Source organism: Pristiophorus japonicus, chromosome 8 (genome assembly GCF_044704955.1).
Source record: "Pristiophorus japonicus isolate sPriJap1 chromosome 8, sPriJap1.hap1, whole genome shotgun sequence".
NCBI lineage: Eukaryota > Metazoa > Chordata > Chondrichthyes > Pristiophoridae > Pristiophorus > Pristiophorus japonicus.
Window position 1 is genome coordinate 44,688,541 of NC_091984.1, and position 22,008 is coordinate 44,710,548.

The 22,008-nt window shown below is 43.7% G+C and overlaps 1 protein-coding gene across 1 annotated transcript in view; it reads left to right on the forward strand.

Annotated features, from left to right (window-relative positions):
- Window positions 1–482: 482 nt before the first annotated feature.
- Window positions 483–22,008, forward strand: part of LOC139268064 (ciliary microtubule-associated protein 2-like) — a 39,503-nt gene continuing 17,977 nt past the window's right edge. Inside the window, exons 1-3 of the mRNA XM_070886056.1 lie at window positions 483–535; window positions 5,470–5,557; window positions 15,285–15,455. Coding sequence (XP_070742157.1) covers window positions 486–535; window positions 5,470–5,557; window positions 15,285–15,455 — 309 coding nt within the window. The 5' untranslated portion in view covers window positions 483–485. The remainder of the gene's footprint in view (window positions 536–5,469; window positions 5,558–15,284; window positions 15,456–22,008) is intronic.

Sequence of the window (22,008 nt, forward strand, 5' to 3'; positions counted from 1 at the left end):
AAGCAGAGTTCATGTCCTTTCTGAAAGGGATTTATTATGTATTTGGAAGATAATTTAAAAGGTCTGGGAAGCAAACAAGGGAGTGTCATTAGACATACACTTGCCAGGGGAAGGGTGATTTTATTTTGGTTTTGCTTTGGATCGACGGTGACGACTTGCACGGAATCACCTGGTTTAAATTACAGTGCTATCAGGATGTTCCCCCTGTGTGTAACCGGGAACACGGTGGCTGGACATTGAATACTTAGTTTTAAGACTGTCTGTAATTTATTTGCGAGATTTGTTATTGCCTTTTGATTATCATCGCTCTTCCACCAATAGATGCCAGTTTACTGTCTGACACAATGAATATTCGAAGTGACACTACACAGTTCGTCAATAATGCGCTGTCCCGGTTGCTAGGAGCCGCCTGAAATTGACCGGCAGCTCACTGTAACTCAATAGTCTGAAGCCGCTGCCAACATCCGACCTGGGCTGGGCACCCAATGGAGGCGAAACAATTTCAAGGAGCTCCTTTTGGAACGCAGAAAACCAGGTGAGTCGGAGGCAAAACAACTAAATTGCCCGATCGCTTAGTGATTCTTTTTTAATCGATTTTGTTGATATTGATTGATTCATAGCAAAAAGAGTATTGTTAAATGTGACACGAGACTCTTGAGAGGAGAGCATGCTGAACTGCTCGAGAATACATTGAAATTGGTTGGGATCCTTAACAAGTACTTAACATCAGTGTTTACGAAAGAGACAGATATTGGGGAGGAGGCAAATCCTAAATTGGTTAAAAGGAAGATGAGAGATATTATAATAAACAAAAGGAAAGTAATAGAGAACTTTGTTAAGCTGAAGGAAGAAAAATGCCAGCACCTGGCAGGATACACCTAAGGATCTTGAAGGAAATGGGGAAGAAATGGCAGAGACCCTAGAAATTTCAGGGTTATATTGAAAGTGGATGTGTGTACGAGGACTGGAGAGTGGCCAATGTAATATTCATTTTCAAAAAGGGAGGTAGAGCTAACATCTGTGATTTTAAAAAAATTGAATCATTCATGAAAAATGAAATTACTAAATATCTAGATGAATGAAAACTAATTAGCAGCAGCCAACATAGATTTCAGAATGGAAGATTGTGCTTGACAAACCCATTAGAGCTCTTTGAGGATGTGACAGATATAGGGGAAATGCAATGGATATGGTGTATATAGATGTTCAGAAAGCCTTTGATAAGGTCCACCCAGGAGACTATTGGAGAAGATTAAGGGGTGTGGAATTAGAAAAAAGATAGAAAGACTTGCATTTATATAGCACCTGTCATGATGACCGGACGTCTCAAAGTGCTTTACAGCCAATGAAGTACTTTTAGAATGTAGTCACTGTTGTAATCATCATCATAGGCAGTCCATCGAAAATGAGGAAGACTTGCTTCCACTCTAAAAATGAGTTCTTAGGTGACTGAACAGTCCAATACGGGAATTACAGTATCTGTCACAGGTGGGACAGACAGTCTTTGAAAGAAAGGGTGGGTGGGAAGACTGGATACTGTTGAGGGAGGTGGCTCATCAGTGGAAGGCAGCAGCAGCCAAGTCCATGGCACCGTGGCTAGCTCTGTTGCACAGGAGGGTAGGAAAAAGAGTGGGAGAGCTATAGTGATAGGGGATTCTATTGTAAGGGGAATAGATAGGCGGTTCTGCGGCTGCAAACAAGACTCCAGGATGGTATGTTGCCTCCCTGGTGCAAGAGTCAAGGATGTCTCAGAGCGGCTGCAGCGCATTCTGGAGGGGGAGGGTGAACAGCCAGCTGTCGTGGTACATATAGGTACCAACGATATAGGTAAAAAATGGGATGAGGTCCGAAAAGCTGAATTTGGGGAGCTAGGAGTTAAATTAAAAAGTAGGACCTCAAAGGGAGTAATCTCAGGATTACTACTAGTGCCACCTGCTAGTCAGAGTAGGAATTGCAGGATAGCGCAGATGAATAAGTGGCTTGAGGAATGGTGCAAGGGGGATGGAGTCAAATTCCTGGGACATTGGAACCGGTTCTGGGGGAAGTGGGACCAGTATAAACCGGACGGTCTGCACCTGGGCAGGATTAGTGAAGGCTAATGTAGGTCCCTTGTAGTCAGAATCAGGGGAATTCATAATGGGGAACAAGAAAATGGCAGACCAATTGAACAAATACTTTGGTTCTGTCTTCACTAAGGAAGACACGAATAACCTCCCGAAAATACTAGGGGACCGAGGGTCTAGTGAGAAGAGGGGAACCGAGGGAAATCTTTATTAGTCAGGAAATGATGTTAGGGAAATTGAAGGGATTGAAGGCCGATAAATCCCCAGGGGCCGATAGTCTGCATCCCAGAGTACTTAAGGAAGTGGCCCTAGAAATAGTGGATGCATTGGTAGTCATTTTCCAACATTCTATGGACTCTGGTTCAGTTCCTATGGATTGGAGGGTAGCTAATGTAACACCACTTTTTAAAAAAGGAGGGAGAGAGAAAACAGGGAATTATAGGGGTTTGTCTGACATTGGTGGTGGGGAAAATGTTGTAATCAATTATTAAAGATGTAATAGCAGCACATTTGGAAAGCAGTGACAAGATCAGTCCAAGTCAGCATGGATTTAGGAAAGGGAGATCATGCTTGACAAATCTTCCAGGATTTTTTGAGGATGTAACTAGCAGAGTGGACAAGGGAGAACCAGTGGATGTTGGACTTTCAAAAGGCTTTTGACAAGGTCCCATACAAGAGATTAGTGTGCAAAATTAAGGCACTGGTATTGGGGGCAATGTATTGACGTGGATAGGGAACTAGTTGGCAGACAGGAAGCAAGGAGTGGGAATGAACGGGTCCTTTTCAGAATGGCAGGCAGTGACTAGTGGGGTGCCGCAGTGTTCAGTGCTGGGACCCCAGCTATTTACAATATACATTAATGATTTAGACGAAGGAATTGAATGTAATATCTCCAAGTTTGCAGATGACACTAAGCTGAGTGGCTGCAAGGAGGATGCTAGGAGGCTACAGGGGGACTTGGACAGGTTAAGTGAATGGGCAAATGCATGGCAGATGCAGTATAATGTGGATAAATGTGAGGTTATCCACTTTGGTTGAAAAAACAGGAAGGCAGATTATTATCTGAATGGTGACAGATTAGTAAAAGAGGAGGTGCAATGAGACCTGGGTGTCATGGTACATCAGTCATTGATGGTAGGCATGTAGGTACAGCAGGCAGTAAAGAAAGTGAATGGCATGCTGGCCTTCATAGTGAGGGGATTTGAGTATTGGAGCAGGGAGGTTTACTGCAGTTGTACAGAGCCTTGGTGAGACCACACCTTGAGTATTGTGTGCAGTTTTGGTCTCCTAATCTGAGGAAGGACGTGCTTGCTATTGAGGGAGTGCAGTGAAGGTTCACCAGACTGATTCCCGGGATGGCAGGACTGACATATGAGGAAAGACTGGGTCGGCTAGGTTTATACTCACTGGAATTTAGTAGAATGATAGGGGATCTCATAGAAACTTATAAAATTCTGACAGGACTGGGCAGGTTAGATGCAGGAAGAATTTTCCCGATGTTGGGGCAGTCCAGAACCAGGGTTCACAGTCTAAGGATAAGGGGTAAGCCATATAGGACCGAGATGAGGAGAACATTTTTCACCCAGAGAGTTGTGAACCTGTGGAATTCTCTGCCACAGAAAGTTGTTGAGTCCAGTTCATTGTACATATTCAAAAGTGAGTTAGATGTGGCCCTTACGGCTAAAAGGATCAGGGGGTATGGAGAGAAGGCAGGGGTGGTGTATTGAGGTTGCATGATCAGCCATGATCATATTGAATGGTGGTGCAGGCTCGAAGGGCCGAATGGCCTGGTCCTGCACAAATTTTCTATGTTTCTATGTTTGCCACACGCTTCTTCCACTGTCTGCGCTTGTTTTCTGCTCAGCGTCCTCTCGGATGCTCTTCCTCCACTTAGGGCAGTCTTTGGCCAGGGACTCCCAGGTGTCGGTTGGAATGTTGCATTTTATCAAGGAGGCTTTGAGGGTGTCCTTGAAATGTTTCCTCTGCCCACCTGGGGCTCGCTTGTATGTAGGAATTCCAAGTAGAGCGCTTGCTTTGGGAGTCTTGTGTCAGGCATGCGAACAATGTGGCTCAACCAACGAAACTGGTCGAGTGTGGTCAATGCTGGGGATGTTGGCCTGATCGAGGACACTAATGTTGGTGCGTCTGTCCTCCATGGGGATTTGCAGAATCTTGCGGAGACATCGTTAATGGTAGGAAACGTAACAGCCAATTTGCAAACAGCAAGTTCCTATATACAACAAAGTGATAATGACCAGATAATCTGCTTGTTGTTATGTTGATTGAGGAATAAATATTGGCCAGGACACCAGGGATAACTCCCCTGCTCTTCTTTGAAACAGTGCCATGGGATTTTTTACGTCCACCTAAGAGAGCAGACGGGGCCTTGGTTTAATGTTGCATCCGAAAGACAGCACCTCCAACAGCACAGCACTCCCTCAGCACTGCACTGGAGTATGAGCCTAGATTTTTGTGTTCAAGTCCCTACAGTGGGACTTGAATCCACAACCCTCTGACTCGGAGGCAAGAGTGCTACCAACTGAGCCACAGCTGACTTTATTAGGGGAAGCATAACAAATTGGATTTAAAAAGTGGTTAAATTGGAGGAAGCAGTGTGTAGAAGTTGAGGGCAGTTTCTCAGATTGGTTGGAAGTGGGTTGCAGTGTTCCACAGGGTTCTGTTCTGGGATTGATTCTGTCCACTGTGTACATCGATGACATGGATATAAGGCCAGAGGGAGTTGTACCAAAATTTTAGATTATACTAAAATAGGAGGCACAGTAAATAATTTGGAGGACTGACACACACACACACACACCCTGCACCCATGTAAACTCCTCAGAGAAGCAAAAATAAGGGCCATAAGAAAACTCGGGAAAAATCCTCTCTGACCCCCTCAGACAATCAAAAACAGTCCAGGAGATGACATATGTTAAAACAATGCTAATTTTTAAACTCACTAAGCTTTGACACTATTTCTTAAGAAAATTATAGTACCTGAATCCAGAGTGAGAGGACAGTTTTTAATTCCCTTCATAGAAGCAGGGAGAGAGAGGGGAATCTTTTTTAAACGTAATTCTCAGAAGTGAAAAGTGAAAGAATGGCCTTTTGCAATACATAGTCCTAATATTCAATTCTTAATTAGGAATTGGTTATTATAATTTCCATTGTGAGAGCTGGGTTCACATTTTGATCCCAGATTGCAAGAACTATATTCTAAGTTGGTGTACCATTGGAATTCTTCACTTTTGAACGTAATAAGCTGAAACCTAGATAAGATAGAGGCGCATATGGTCTGAGTGGACCCTGAATAATAAAATAGGCTGAATGGCTTTTCTCCTTCCAACATCTTTGTGTTCTTTATATCCAATAACATAAGACAACATTGTTTTTGGTGCTATTGCAGGTTTGATGTGTATGGAGTTCACCCAGACAGAAAGAAGCGAGGCACTTACACAGAAGTGTCTTATGATAGGAGGGCCACTGGGGAACTGGTGAGTTAAACAGGATATTAGAATTTGGTGACAGGCAGGTCAGGAGACGTGGACAAGCACCACATGGTTGGGTATTTAATCAATAAAAGCAGCTACAGGTTACTATCTAATCAATGTTGGCTTGCACATTCTGTCAAGTGGTGACTTTACATCTCAACTGTGTTCTTATAAGGAGAAAGTGGAGGCAAAGGCACTTCCTGACAAGGGCAGAGGGAAATATCAAAGCTATGCTCAAATACTTCCTGATGGCTTGGGGAACAGTAGCATATATAGTGAGAGAAAAGTGATCAGCAGCAATTGTCAATATATCCAGCATGATGCTTGAAAAAATAAATATATTACAAAAGAAAATTAAGAAAAAATAAATGAAAAACCCTTAAGTTTTGTGAGAAAATCTGATGTTAAACACTTTTCCTTTAGCCAAATGGAGAATGTATCATGGCATTGCATGATTAATGTTCTACACACCAACCTACTAACCAGATAGGCAAGCAACAGAGTCAGCCTGACAAGTGAAAATTTCGAGCCTAGCGGTGCATTTTTATTGACTGAAATTAAATTTTATCAATGCCGTTTTTAAGATTTGAGGTACCTTAAGTACACTCCATCAGCTACGGAAACCCTATTTATGAGATATAACACATGCCCCAATATTTCAAGTATCTTGTACAAGCTTCACTTCCATTTGTATGACTGAGATATTTAAAATGTTCAAGCAAAATTAAAAATTTGTTGCATGGTTTTCTCTGTTCCAATTGTGTCATTGGGCAAGTGGAGACTTCTACCTGTAAGGCCAGTAATCATATATCTTCTCAGGGGAAGATCACTGCATCTCCCATTTCCTACTTTTAAGCAGCATTCTCTGGGTCTCATCATCCCAGCTATGTGGTCCAACATTCATCAAAATAAGTTATAGAAACAAAAGCAAAAAGGTAATCTTCGACACTGGGGTAGATTCCCGTAAAACCTCAGGTTCTGCCTTTATTCCAGTAATATCATAATTGATAATCTATACAGTTGCCTGATTGAGCTGTTTTCATTCCCACGTTTTATCTTCCCAATTCATTTTTAGTGCTTGTCTGAGATGAACTTTGTCTTTCATCCAACACATTGTCACACTTTTGCAGGTTTTTAAAAAACTCTCTCACAGGCTATTAAACCCATCCAATGACCCTTGTAATGATAGGACAATTTAGAGCGACGAGGAGAGAGCAGGGCAGTGAGATTCATTTTTGATTGATCCAGCTGGCATGGACACAATGGCCTCCTGTGTTGTAAACTTCTATGTGTAAGAATAAAAGTGTTTATTGATGATAAAATTGTATATATAAATGTTAAAAAATGAGATTGTATGAAAAGACAGTTTTGAAAGAAACAAAATGGAAGCTCACAGACTTCCAACATGTTGTTTGTATATTGTCTGAACTGGAAAGCCATTAACCTAATCAAGGGATGGCACCGGGTCCTCCAGACAGACACATGTGTGAGGAGAGCCAATAAGGAACTGCCCTGGAACCAAGACCCAATCCTGAGGCTTCCTGAGAAACAAGGCCATAAGAGGTATAAAAACTCAAGCCAAAAATTGCTCTCTCTCTTTTCTTAAGCACATGGCAAAAGCAGGACCTTTCTCTACAGACCAAGAAGCAGGCCGTGTGCTTTGCCAGAGGGAAGTAAAGTATACCGTTTTATTGTAATCTCATTGTATCTGTTGTAACTAAGTCGATCCATAGGATAGCTGATGACTGCTGATAGATGTGCATGTGTGTGTGTTTAATAAACTATTCCAAATTGTTTTAAAAGAATCAGCCTCACTGTCAATTTAATGCCAGAGATTTAGAAATCTTACAAATTGGGGGCTCATCCGGGATCTGGCGAGACAGCTGTTAATGATTCTTTTGAACAATTGGAAATTTTGGGAGTTGCGATTCTAACCCGTGTTGCGAAGTATAATATAAACGATTAAATGGATCGGGAGAGTTGCGTCTTAAGGAGCAGTCATCTCGATAGTTGTAACTGTTTAACTGGGAACCCACCAGTAGTTAAATTCAAGAGACACAAGATGAAGGGATCGGTCATGAACAGAAAGCCAACAAAAAGAAATGTTGAGATAGTTTATCAGGAGAAGTTATCCAAAACGGTATCCATAGCAGACATAGAAGAGTTACAGGCACGGGCACCGTACTTCCGTAAGGGCCAACATGCGTCCTTTGTGGAGCTCGTGGCATTTATCCAGGAGAAAGTAGATCAGGGAGAGCTAAGACCGAAACGGGCAAACGGTCTCTTGGCATTCAACACATTTTGTTGTGCCCGGAGAGATGAGGAATTAATGAGGCAGGATGCCAAAGTGATCCAAGATTTAAAAGAACAAAGGGAAAAAGAGATAGAGGATTTAGAAGAATTGCAAGTAAAAGAGATTCAACTAAAAGATAAAGAGAATCAGGGTATAAAACAACAAAAGGAAGGCAGCCTCCAACTTGTGAAGCAGTTAAAAGAGGGAGTAATACAGCATTTAAGACAAGAAATTGGTCGATTAAATCACAGTATTAGGCAATTAGAAAGAGGGGCCGAACAGGCAGCTTCATTGTTACAACAACAAAACCTCTCAAATTTAAATGCCACAGCAGCCATCGTTGAAGCAAATAAAAACAAATTAGAGTTAAAAAAATATAAACTGGAAAACTTGGGGCTCCAGCAAGAGATAGAAAATGCAAGGGGTGCATTAAGAGAAGTAATTAAGAAGCCACATAGGGAGGCAGATCACTTGCAGTGCCAACTAGAAATAGCGAGGCTAAAAAGTAAGTTAGGGGAGTAGCAGACCCTGGTATCCGCAGTAACATGGGGAGCCATAACAGAGACAGCAGAAGGGGACAGTGGGGAGATAGATTGGGAAGAGGAAGGCAGTCAGTATAATCCCCAGGAGGGTGGTGTAGGATAGGATACCTTGGAGACACAAGAGCCAATCATAGCTGTAGTAACCACTTCTTTACAACATAATGCGCACGGCCACATCACCAGTAACCATACCGACTCACGGCCCATTTTTGGTTCTGACGCCACGGCGTGTAGCCACGAGTTGGGGCCCATTAATGATGGGGATGACCCATTGGAAATTAATAGGAGATGGGCAAATTTCAGGAGGGATCACCCCGAGTTGGAAGAGAGAGACTTAACACAAGTCCTGCTCTTGGCCTGTTCCATTTCCCTAAAATATAATCTGCCAGACGCAGTCCTCCAGCCTGGCACAGCGGCCGATGCACTCATGACCGAGATCCTAAACCATTTAGGGATCCAAAACTTGAACTTAGTGGCTCTGCTTAATCAGATCAAGCAGCACCCAGAAGAGATCTCCAGAGCCTTCAGTAATTGTCTGTACGATATCTATCAACATACCCAGAACCAGACACCCGCAAATGCTACAGTAAGAAAGAATCAGGAACAATTTAAATCGATGTTCCTGACCCAATGCCACTCTTTAGTTAAAACCATCCTGGGCATAGTCATGAGGCCCACCAATCAGTGGACAGATATAGAGACCAGTGCTCAACTAGCCTGGGAGATGGTAAAAGACCAGTTAAAGGTGAAGTCACCACCCACTGCAAATAAACCAGTGTCAATGGTGGAGGGATCTCGAAACTACCCCTTTAAGAGACAGTGCTTTAATTGTAAGAAGGTAGGACACCTAACAAAAGACTGCAGCAGACCCAGCCCAGCACCGAACCACGATGCAAAGCATAGATACCTCCCGAGGGGCGAATCCAATCCCTCTGGGACAGATGAACGATTGGACCAGTTGATAACCCTTATACAAACCCAAATTGCCATGGGGAGGATGCAAAATCATTTACCGGTACACGCAATCGCCGATGCACACTCATTAGAGAAACCAATTCAAGGATTGACCCTATGACAAGGTTCGGCCCCCAAAGATTGGTCAGAAGTGGGGTTCCGACGTGATGGTAGCGGGAGACCAGCAGTCCTTGTCATCTTAAAAGGGGGCAGGCAGCAGATTATGCTTATCGATACTGGCTCAGCCATTACTATCATCCACATCCCATACCCTGAACGCCATGCAGCGGCGGGAAAGGGTTGTATGACCCTTAAAGGGTTTAATAGTGATACAACCACCGTGTAAACAGGGAAGGCCACTGAACTTCAGTTGGGAGGCATCACGTATAAGGTCCCAGCGCCGATGCTGATGACCACCCCCGACGGAAGGGGAATTGTAGAGACTGATGTGTTGGATCAGTATGGCACGGTGATAGATTATAAACAGGACTGTGTTTGGATGGGATTGAGAGATAAGGCAGGTGTAATAAAAATTTCAGATGCTCACTTGGTTTTTGCTATTTAAAAACCATCTGAGTATGACTCTCCGGGGATCGAAAATAAAGCTGTGGCAAAACTAATTCAGGAACACCTAGCGGTGTTTGCCACATGCAAGCATGATTGTGGAAAAATGGCAGGCGAAGAATCTATTGAGGGACACCCCCACTCATTCACTAAACAGTATCCCATCCCAAGGGAGAGTCACCCTTACATCCGAGACACCATAAAATCCCTAATTGAGCAGGGTGTTCTTAGAGTAGGCACTTTCACGACCAATTCACCCACTTGACCAGTTAAAAAGCATGATAGTAGCTGCCGACTGACTATTGATTATAGAAAGTTAAATTCTAGAGTACCAGCCTGCTCACCGGTAGTAAGAGAAACTCCTACCATATTATCTCAAATTCCTGCTGGTTCCAAGTACTTCTCGACCCTCGACATTGCCAATGGATTCTGGAATATCCCTGTTAGGAGGGAAGACCATTACAAATTTGTGTTCACATTTGACGACCAGAGCTACACCTGGACATGCCTGCCTCAGGGGTTCCACAATGCCTCCACGATATTCCACAAAAGAATGGCTGCAATTTTAAAAGACTTTTCCCGCCCTACCTGCTTGCTGCAGTACGTAGATGACCTACTGCTGGCAACCGACAGCATGGAGGAGCATCTGTCCCATTTGCACAAACTTTTGACATTGTTGGCTCAGGCAGGACTAAAGGTGAATCCCCGTAAGGCTCAATTAGTACAAGAACGAGTCACCTTTCTAGGAGTGTCCATTTCTCCGGAGGGATCATCCCTCGACTCTCACAAGGTGGAGATAATACAGCGACTGCCATTACCCACTTCCAAAACAGCCCTACGATCATTCTTGGGTTTGGTGGTGTGTTCAAAGCCCCTGTATGATTTAATAAAACTGCAGGGTGATGACATACGTCCGGCATGGACTGATGCCTACACCCAGTCCGTGGCTAAATTAAAAACTGCAGTGATACAGGCAGCATGTCTGATCCCTCCCGATCCCATGCAACCCTTCCATTTGGAGATCGACTCCACAGAGCAAAGCCTCACTGCAGTTCTGTGCCAAATGCGAGCTGATTGATTACAGCCCATTGTATATGCGTCTCGAATCCTGCAGGGGGCAGAAAAGACGTATACCATATGCGAGCGCCACCTACTGGCCGTCTTCTGGTCAGTACATCACTTTACCTTTATTACAGGGTTATAGGCTACAATCCTGCACAGCGGGGACACACCTCTGAAACTACTGATGAAACCTGGAGATTCGCTAGTTTCCTCGCAGCGCCTCAGCAAATGGACATTGGAATTTATGGAAAGAGACATTGATACCATTTCCAAACTCACCACATTGCTGCCACAATTTCTGATCTATGAGGGGGGACACGCATGAATATCCATTACCTCTGATTAACTTTGAGACCCATACAGGGTGCCCCAGATGTCTATATCGATGGGCCCTCATATCACATTGAAGAATCCCCTCACACCAGATATGCTGTGGTATTGCCAGAAAGAACCATCCAGCGAAGATGCAACAGACAGTCTTCACAATATGCAGAAATCACAGCACTCCTAACTGCTGTGCAGGAAACCTCAGATAGACCTGTGACTATTTGGTCCAATAGTGCCTATGCTATAAACACCATGCTCTTTTTGCCCCTATACCACAAAAATGACTATCGTATGATAAACGGTAAGGCCCTGGTCCATGAGCCCTGGTTACGCCTGCTCTGGTCATACCTTAAACAGTGATCCCAGCCCTGCTTCATAGGGAAGGTAGCAGCCCATAGAAAAGGGGGTCCACATAATGAGGGAAATTCCAGAGCAGACAGAGCAGCCAAGGATGCTGCAATTGATGGGGAGATAGAGGATATAGTTGTTGAGGCCTGCAATGCTGTTAGCAAGGCCTCCCAACAGATCACCTAGATTTAAAATCCCTGCAGCAGCAATACTGATCATATGCTGTTGTAAGCGCCTGGCATGAGGAAGGCAGACCCCTTCCTCAACCAACAGCCTGGGCTCCCAATACCATACTAGCCACTGCTCCTGACTCAGATGAGCAGTTGCTGATGTTCAAAAAAAAGCCAAACGCCTGCCCGGTGGTGTGTGTTCCACCAGAATTGCTCGCCCTCTTTCACTCCCACCCCACAGCAGGGCACTATTCGGCCTTGGTAACCTTCTATAAGGTAGCATCCACAGCTTGGTGGCCTTCCATGAGGGAAACAATCGACCAATACATGGCACAATGCCTACCGTGCCTGCAACACAATCTTCCCACATGCACTAACCGAGCCTTGCTTCAAAGCGCACCCCCACCTCAAGGGCCACGGACTCACCTCCAGATAGACTTCATTGGGCCACTTCCACAGGCACAGGGCAATTTTCAGGATGCCCTAGTGGTGGTGGATCAATTCACTAAATGGAGCGAAGCATTCCCCTGCTGCTCCAACACCGCAATCACAGCAGCCAAAACACTATTGAATCATGTGTTTTGTAGGTGGGGAGTACCTGTACAAGTGGACAGCGATCAAGGTTCACACTTTACAGGTAACATTTTTACCCACCTACAGGAAATGTTGGGGATAAAACACAAATTACATATTGCTCACCACCCCCAGTCATCCGGAGGGGTCGAAAGGGGGAACAGGACCCTCAAGTTAATGTTAAAAAAATTGGGCACGGACCACCCCACTCGATGGGCTAACATGCTGCCAATGTGCTTAATGGCAATGAAGTCCACACCTCATAGAACAAGAGGGGTCTCCCCATATCAGGCCATGACGGGGAGGCTCATGAGAACACCAGGCCAGCCAACACTAACAGGGATGAGTCCCCTGACAATGAAACCTTGTAGTTCCAAGTGGCTGGAACAAGTGGTAGATCACACCGATCAGATCAATCAATTTGTGGCCACCAAATTGGGGAAGTCAAAAATACAAATTAAAAGGTACTTTGACAAGAAAGTACGTCCCTTTGAATACGAGGTGGGAGACGCAGTAATGATTGCAAATTATGGGAAAAAGAAGCTGCCTTTGAGCCCAGGTGGTGGGGACCGTATAAGATTATAGACCGATTGAACCCTGCGGTTTATTTGATTCAGTTACCGGGGAAAAAGGGCGTTAAGTGCAAGAAGTGGTTTCACATTAATCAGTTAAAAACTACCAAAGAGTAAATACTGCACTGATCTTGATTCCCACAGACCATGTTACGGATCCTCATAATTGTCAGGATGATACCGGCCACGACCGAAGCCGAGGGAAGATGGAGAAGCGGGAGCTGCAGCATGACTCACGAACATCATCAATCATCAATGTGCTTTAAGAAGCGACGGTGCACTGAAGATACGGGAAGGGGAGAGTCTCCGCTGGAGATGTTATTGTTTACTATAGTAAATCCCCTACATGTCACCTACTCCTTACGAGGTGGGGACCAAGTCAGGCCATGCACTTTTCTCTCTCTCTAAGTTTAAAACTCATTATATCACAGAAACATAAACAGCAGAGCTATCAGAACCCTCTCATGTTTATGATATGTGAGCCCTGGGAAGATAAACCATATGAGGAGTCAATAAGGATATTTCCCCCTCAAGGTAGCGAGTTTGTAAGAATAAAAGTGTTTATTGATGATAAAATCAATTCTGGGTATGCATAAATGTTAAAAAATCAGATTGTATGAAAAGACAGTTTTGAAAGAGACAAAATGGAAACTCACAGACTTCCAGCATCTTGTTTGTATATTGTCTGAATTGGAAAGCCATTAACCTAATCAAGGGATGGCACCGAGTCCTCCAGACAGACACATGTGTGAGGAGAGCCAATAAGGAACTGCCCTGGAACCAAGACCCAATCCTGAGGCTTCCTGAGAAACAAGGCCATAAGAGGTATAAAAACTCAAGCCAAAGATTGCTCGCTCTCTTTTCTTAAGCACACGGCAAAAGCAGGACCTTCCTTTACAGACCAAGAATCAGACCGAGAATGAACCACCAGAATGTACTGACGTAACCTCTGTCACACTGGGGGGCAAGTTGGAAAAGAAAAGGTCCTCATCTTTAAAGGGCATCAAAACTAAGGCCAAGAATAAGTTAATTCTTGGCAATCAAAGCTCACCAATTTCTTTAGAGTTTAAAATCGTGTGCTTTGCCAGAGGGAAGTAAAGTGTACCATTTTATTGTAACCTCATTGCATCTGTTGTAACTAAGTCGATCCGTAGGATAGCTGACAACTGCTGATAGATGTGCATGTGTGTGTGTTTAATAAACTATTCCAAATTGTTTTAAAAGAATCAGTCTTGCTGTAAATTTAATGCCAGAGATTTAGAAATCTTACATATGGCTCTTCAAATAAGCAGATCTTTCCGTTACCCATTATTCTCCCTTCCCCATCCATTTTCTTCACTCATATAAAAGGGCTCACTTTCTAATTATGATGGTGTCTTTACCCTAAAAAATAACTTATCTTTTCTCTTTTCAGATGCTGATAAAACCTATGTATTTCCAACATCTTCAGCTTTTTGTTTTTAATGTATTACAACTGTCTGTTTAACTGTCATTTTAGCTCATCCTTCGTATCCTAGGAGATAGTAACTTTTTGCATCGGTGAAAGTTTTCATAAACCATTAAGGTGAAGCTGGCAGGAAAGCTGCAACAGGTTTTGTACAATAGCCATAGGAACTTAATTTGGCCAGTTTAGCACTGTCACACGACCAAATCCTAAAAAACTTAATGGGTTAGTTTTGTACCTTACAGCCTAAGACCAGAGATCTAAATGAGCCTTCGTTAATATCATTTCCTAAAGCAAACCTGCTGTTAGAGACTTATTCATTATTTTATTTCTTCCCTAGTCACATCTTGAAGTGCTAACTGGAATTTCTTTGAGATTTGGATTTGGCATCTGGATTCTCAAATTTGTATATACTGTAACTTGGGTTAGAAGTGCAGAACCCAGTTCTAACAAATCTGTGTGTAAGTATTCCCAGACCACCCAAAAATGGGAACAAATCTGTCCTTCTATGATCCTAATCTCATATCACATAAAGCAGATCACATCAGTGACTGGCTGTGGGCACCCTTTTCCATATAAATTAGATCTCAAACATGATCAGGGGAACAAATGCAGATGCTAAGGTTAAGTGACCAGGAATTGGACCAAAAATCAGTCAAAAGGGTGGGAAGAGATTACTTTGCTCCTATGCTAGCCTGAGTGACTAGCTCCTTGATATTCACTACACCTGTGGGAAAGAGCTAAGACTCTACCTCGTGTCACAACCTGACAGCACAGTCTAGATCCGGCACTCACTATGTTCCCATTCTATGTTACAACACCAACAATTTTTTTTTTACTGTTGCGGAATTGATATTGATAAGAATTGAATTCGCTTTCAGGAAAGAAGGTTAGCACCTGGACACTACAATGTGGACACAGGAGACTTTAGTGCTGCAGCAGTTACCCGGAAAGCATCAGGACCAGGCTGGGCAAGAGAACAGGAAGTAGAAAAGTTTTCTCAGACACCACAGTTGATTTATAAAGAACAAAAACGAAAACAGAAATTCTTGGTAAGTACTCTTTTCACAAACTATTCTACTCACTTTTACTTATTCTGTTTTGAAATGAAGAAAAGGATTAGCATCAAGTGGTTTTCTGGCTTTGCGTATTGGATATTGAGGTTATTCCATTGCTATCAATGTCCTCACTTACTTTATTCTTTCCTACGCTCTCTTTTCCTGTTTATGTTTCTATTTAAGCTGATTATGTTTTTTGTAGATCCCTCCCCCCATCTTGCTAACTTAAAGCGTTTGATCATTGCTTATTTTCAGTAAATGTAGAACACAATCCAAATCTGTATATGTACATGCGCTGCTTTTGTAACCTAATGTTTTAGTTATCTCTAATTTAAAAGAAAACCCAAGGTCATACCAGTAGATAAATCACTTCCTATTTTTAGAGGATATAAAAACAAACTTGATCGGACATCAAGTTGGAACATCAGATCGTGATGGCAGAACACATACAAGTGTTGCCAGGCGTAAGCTGCTATCCACAGGCTGCAAGATTATTGCTGGGAAAGACAAACATTTCTGGGCTGTTGCAGCACACCTACAGACGCCTTGAGACAGACTCCCCATTGGTCTGCATGAGTGTTGCATAGCTGGGCAAAACAAAACGGTCTGGGATGAAAAAATAGAAACATAGAGAAACATAGAAAATAGGTGCAGGAGTAAGCCATTTGGCACTTCGAGCCTGCACCACCATTCAATAAGATCATGGCTGATCATTCCCTCAGTACCCCTTTCCAGCTTTCTCTCCATACCCCTTGATCCCCTTAGCCATAAGGGCCATATCTAACTCCCTCTGGAATATATCCAATGAACTGACATCAACAACTCTCTGCGGTAGGGAATTCCACAGGTTAACAACTCTCTGAGTGAAGAAGTTTCTCCTCATCACAGTCCTAAATGGCTTACCCCTTATCCTTAGACTGTGTCCCCTGGTTCTGGACTTCCCCAACATCAGGAACATTCTTCCTGCATCTAACCTGTCCAATCCCGTCAGAATTTTATATGTTTTTATGAGATCCCCTCTCATCCTTCTAAACTCCAGTGAATAAAGGCCCACTCGATTCAGTCTCTCCTCATATATCAGTCCAGCCATCCCGGGAATCAGTCTGGTGAACCTTCACTGCACCCCCTCAATAGCAAGAATGTCCTTCCTCAGATTAGGAGACCAAAACAGAACACAGTATTCCAGGTGAGGCCTCACCAAGGCCCTGTACAACTGCAGTAAGACCTCCCTGTTCCTATACTCAAAACCCCTAGCTATGAAGGTCAACATACAATTTGCCTTCTTTACTGCCTGCTGTGCCTGCATGCCAAAGTTCAATGACTGATGTACCATGACACCCAGGTCTCGTTGCACCTCCTCTTTTCCTAATCTGCCGCCATTCAGATAATAATCTGCCTTCGTGTTTTTGTCCCCAAAGTGGGTAACCTCACATTTATCCACATTATACTGCATCTGCCATGCATTTGCCCACTCACCTAATCTGTCCAAGTCATCCTGCAGCCTCTTAGCGTCCTCCTCACAGCTCACGCCGCCATCCAGTTTAGTGCCATCTGCAAACTTGGAGATATTACACTCAATTCCTTCATCCAAATCATTAATGTATATTGTAAATAGCTGGGGTCCCAGCACTGGGCCCTGCGGCACCCCACTAGTCACTGCCTGCCATACTGAAAAGGACCCGTTTATCCCGACTCTCTGCTTCCTGTCTGCTAACCAGTTCTCTATCCACGTCAATACATTACCCCCAATACGATGTGCTTTAATTTTGCACACCAATCTCTTGTGTGGGACCTTGTCAAAAGCCTTTTGAAAGTCCAAATACACCACATCCACTGTTTCTCCCTTGTCCACTCTACTAGTTACATCCTCAAAAAATTCCAGAAGATTTGTCAAGCATGATTTCCCTTTCATAAATCCATGCTGACTTGAATCGATCCTGTCACTGCTTTCCAAATGCGCTGCTATTTCATCCTTAATAATTGTTTCCAACATTTTCACCACTACTGATGTCAGGCTAACCGGTCTATAAAATTACCCGTTTTCTCTCTCCCTCCTTTTTTAAAAAGTGGTGTTACATTAGCTACCCTCCAGTCCATAGGAACTGATCCAGAAAATGTAAGCTCTTATACTTTCTGAAAGAATGATAAGGAAACATGCAACGGTGACTTGCTTTGTACGCAGCAAAACCACTACAGCAATGAATATATTTCAGCAGTATGCAATTTACATTTTGATATAACCCATCATCCTTTGTTAATAATTAGCAACTGTCAAGAGTTTTTATTTAGTAAAGCAAAATTAGGACAACCATCATCCAGGAACTGAACAGTGAGAGGTTGTCAAGGAGGAGATCCGGAAGGCTCAGGCTAAATATATGCCCTTAAAGAAAAAGGGTGGGAATAACATTTCTAGAGCCCTCTGGATGTCTAGGGACTTACAGGTGAGAATAAAGAACAAAAGAGAAGCTTATGTCATATACCAACGGCTAAATACTGTAGAATCTTTGGAGGAATATAGAAAGTTAAGAGGTAAAATTTAAAAGGACATTAGGAATGCGAAGAGAGAACATGAAAAATTCTTGGCTAGTAAACTTAAAGAAAACCCAACGATGTTCTACAAATATATTAAGAACAAGAGGGTTACTAAAGAAAGGATAGGGCCTATTAGAGACCATGAGGGTAATCTTTGTGTGGAGGCAGAAGATGAATACTTTGCATCTGTTTTCACAAAGGAAAGAGGCAATGCAGATACTGCTATCGAGGAGGAGTGTGAAATTCTGGTGAAATAAACATAGTGAGAGGAGGTATTAAGGGGTTTAGCAGCTTTGAAAGTAGATAAGTCCCCAGGCCTGGATGAAATGCATCCCAGACTGTTGAGCAAAGTAAAAGAGGAAATGGCAGAGGCCTTGACCATCATTTTCCAGTCCTCTTTGGATTTGGGCATTGTGCCGGAGGACTGGAGGACTGCTAATGTGGTACGCTTGTTTAAGAAGGGAGAAAGGGATAGGCCGAGTAATTACAGGCCTGTCAGCCTAACCTCAGTGGTGGAAAAATTATTAGAAAAAAATCCTAAAAGACAGGATAAATCTACATTTGGAAAGGCAAGGATTAATTAGGGACAGTTAGCACGGATTTGTTAAGGAAAAATTGTGTTTGACTAACCTGATTGAATTTTTTGAGGAGGTAACCAAGAGGGTCGATGAGGACAGTGCATACGATGTAGTATATATGGACTTTAGCAAAGCTTTTGATAAGGGTAGACTGATCACGAAGATTAAAGCCCATGGGATCCAGGGCAAAGTGGCTAGTTGGATCCAAAATTGCCTTAGAGGTAGGAAGCAAAGGGTAATGGTTGATGGATGTTTTTGTGACTGGAAGGATATTTTCAGTGCAGTTCTGCAGAGCTCAGTACTGGGTCCCTTGCTTTTTGTGGTATATATCAATGATTTAGATTTGAATATAGGGAGTATGATTAAGAAGTTTGCAGATGACACTGAAATTGGCTGTGTGGTTGATAATGAAGAGCAAAATCATGGGCTGCAGGAGGATATCAATCTACTGGTTAGATGGGCAGGGCAGTGGCAAATGGAATTAACTTCAGAGAAGTGTGAGGTAATGCACTTTTGGAGGGCTAATAAGGAAAGGGTAGGCCACTTAATAGTGTAGATGAACAAAGAGACCTTGGAATGCTTGTCCACAGATCCCTGAAAGTAGCAGACCAAGTGGATAAGGTGGTTAGTGTTATATATGCAGACTATAGATATACTCTTTGTGTAGTCACTGTAGAGTTGCATAAGATAGAGACTTGTTTACCGGATATACTATCAATAAGGTTTACACTGTGTATATACTATGCTGGCACCACTAGAGGGGCAATTGGTGGAAACCGGGATTTGCTGTCCTGGTGGCAGGGATTATATAAAAGGGGAGCCACCATGCAGCTGCCTCACTCTGGAGTTATGAATAAAGGACCAAGATCTCTACAGTTTGAGTACAACACATTGCCTCATGGAGTCATTCATAGGTACATTACAGACATAATAACTGGCGACAAGAATACGGACTTTCACGCAATTATGGCTACCTTTGGCACACTAAAAGACTTCGCAGAGGGCGATGATTGGGATGCCTTCATGGAAAGGCTCAAGCTATATTTCGTGGCAAACAACCTGGCAGGAGAGACGGATGCATCGGCAGAGAAGCGCAAGGCTATACTGCTGACCAGTTGTGGGCCCGAGGTCTACCGCCTCATCAAGGACTTGCTGGCACCCACGAAGACCAAGGATAACATAGAAACATAGAAACATAGAAAATAGTTGCAGGAGTAGGCCATTCGGCCCTTCTAGCCTGCACCGCCATTCAATGAGTTCATGGCTGAACATGCAACTTCAGTACCCCATTCCTGCTTTCTCGCCATACCCCTTGATCCCCCTAGTAGTAAGGACTTCACCTAACTCCTTTTTGAATATATTTAGTGAATTGGCCTCAACAACTTTCTGTGGTAGAGAATTCCACAGGTTCACCACTCTCTGGGTGAAGAAGTTTCTCCTCATCTCGGTCCTAAATGGCTTACCCCTTATCCTTAGACTATGACCCCTGGTTCTGGACTTCCCCAACATTGGGAACATTCTTCCTGCATCTAACCTGTCTAAACCCATTAGAATTTTAAACATTTCTATGAGGTCCCCTCTCATTTTTCTGAACTCCAGTGAATACACTGATCCTGTATGTTAATGTAACGGGCCAGCTGCATGATCTCGCTGGGGGGCGGGGTGGGTGGCGGGGGGTGGAAATGAATGTATGTAGCGATGGACACACACATGCAGACTATAGATATACTCTCTATATAGTCACTGTATAATTGCATAAGGTGGAGACTTGTTTACCTGATGTACTATCAATCAGGTTTACACTGTGTATATACATGCTGGCACCACTAGTGGATGCAACTGGTGGAGACCGTGGCTTCCTGCCCTGATGGCAGGCGCTGTATAAAAAGGGAGCCACCATATGGCTGCCTCACTCTGGAGTTATGAATAAAGGACCAAGGTCACTACAGTTTGAGTACAACACATTGCCTCGTGGAGTCATTCATAGGTACATTACAGACATAATAGTTAGGAAGGTATACAGAATGCTTGTATTCTATGCCTCGGCCAATAAAGGCAAGAGCAGGGAGGTTATACTTAAATTGTATAATACTCTGGTTAGGTTACAGCTGGAGTACTGTGTGCAGTTCTGGTCGCCGTATTATAGGAAGGACGTGATTGCACTCGAGAGGGTGCAGAGGAGATTTACTAGGATGCTGCCTGAAATGGAGACTCTGAGCTATGAGGACAGATTGGATAGGTTGGGTTTGTTCTCATTGGAACAGAGGAGGTTGAGAGGAGACTTCATTGAGGTGAACAAAATGTTGAGGGGCCTGGATATAGTGGATAGCAAGGGCCTATTTCCATTGGTGGAGGGGTCAATTATGAAGAGGCATAATTTTGGTGGAAGGTTCAGAGGGGATTTGAGGGGGGGTGGCGCTTCTTCAGGTAGAGGGTTGTGCAGGTCTGGAACTCGCTGCTGGGAAGGGTGGTGGTTGCAGAAACCCTCACCACATTTAAAAGGTGTTTGGATGGGCACTTGAAGTGCCGTAACTTGCAGGGTTATGGACCTAGAGCTGGTAATTGGGATTAGACTGGATAACTTCTTGTTGGCTGGCGCAGATATGATGGTAAGTACTGCAGGGAATCGAATACGGCCAGGGTGATCTCCTGGACTAGTTTCAATCACCTGGATGGATCGGAGAGGTATTTTCCCAGATTTTTCTTTCCCCCAATTGACCTGGCTTTTTATCTGGTTTTTGCCTCTCCCAGGAGATCACATGGCTCCAGTTGGGGTGGAGTGTAGAATGTTTCAGTGTAAGGCGCATTGCAGTTGTGTGGGGCGGACTGGTTGGGCTGGGTGCTCTTTACCTATCTGCCATTGTTCATTGTTCATATGTATCCTTCAGGGCTGCTGACCGAGGGCTCTGTGGCTCTTTGTTGGCCGGTGTGGACACGATGGGCCAAAATGGCCTCCTTCTGTGCTGTAGATTTCATTGTTTCTATGAACAATTAATCGAATTCAGGAGGAAAACTACATCTCCAGGGCACTAAGGTTTGAAGTGCAGAAGCTTGGAAGGTGGTGGGAGAAGGGCTGGTAAAGCAGTGGCATTGGTGTACCAATATGTTGTGCCAAGGTATGTGGACCCCACTTTCCCCATGTTGCAAATTCCCAATTTCAGTCATCAGAGAGAGACACCAAGTGGCAGCCAGGCTCTTTCTTGCTCTCCCACAACCCCTGCTCTCCCCCCGCCCCCCCGCCACCACCCCCACAATGTGGAGGGGCAGCTTTCATCCTGTCAGATATAGTAACTTAATTCTAATCTCTTAGAATGTGAGGATCTGAGTGGTGCAGTGAATTAGAATGGCTACCCTTTCTCCTCTCAGACTAATCCAGTCTGTTCCCCCTGATGGCTGTAAGGCTCTTGTGTGAAATGAGCTTGGACAGTCTCAAACCC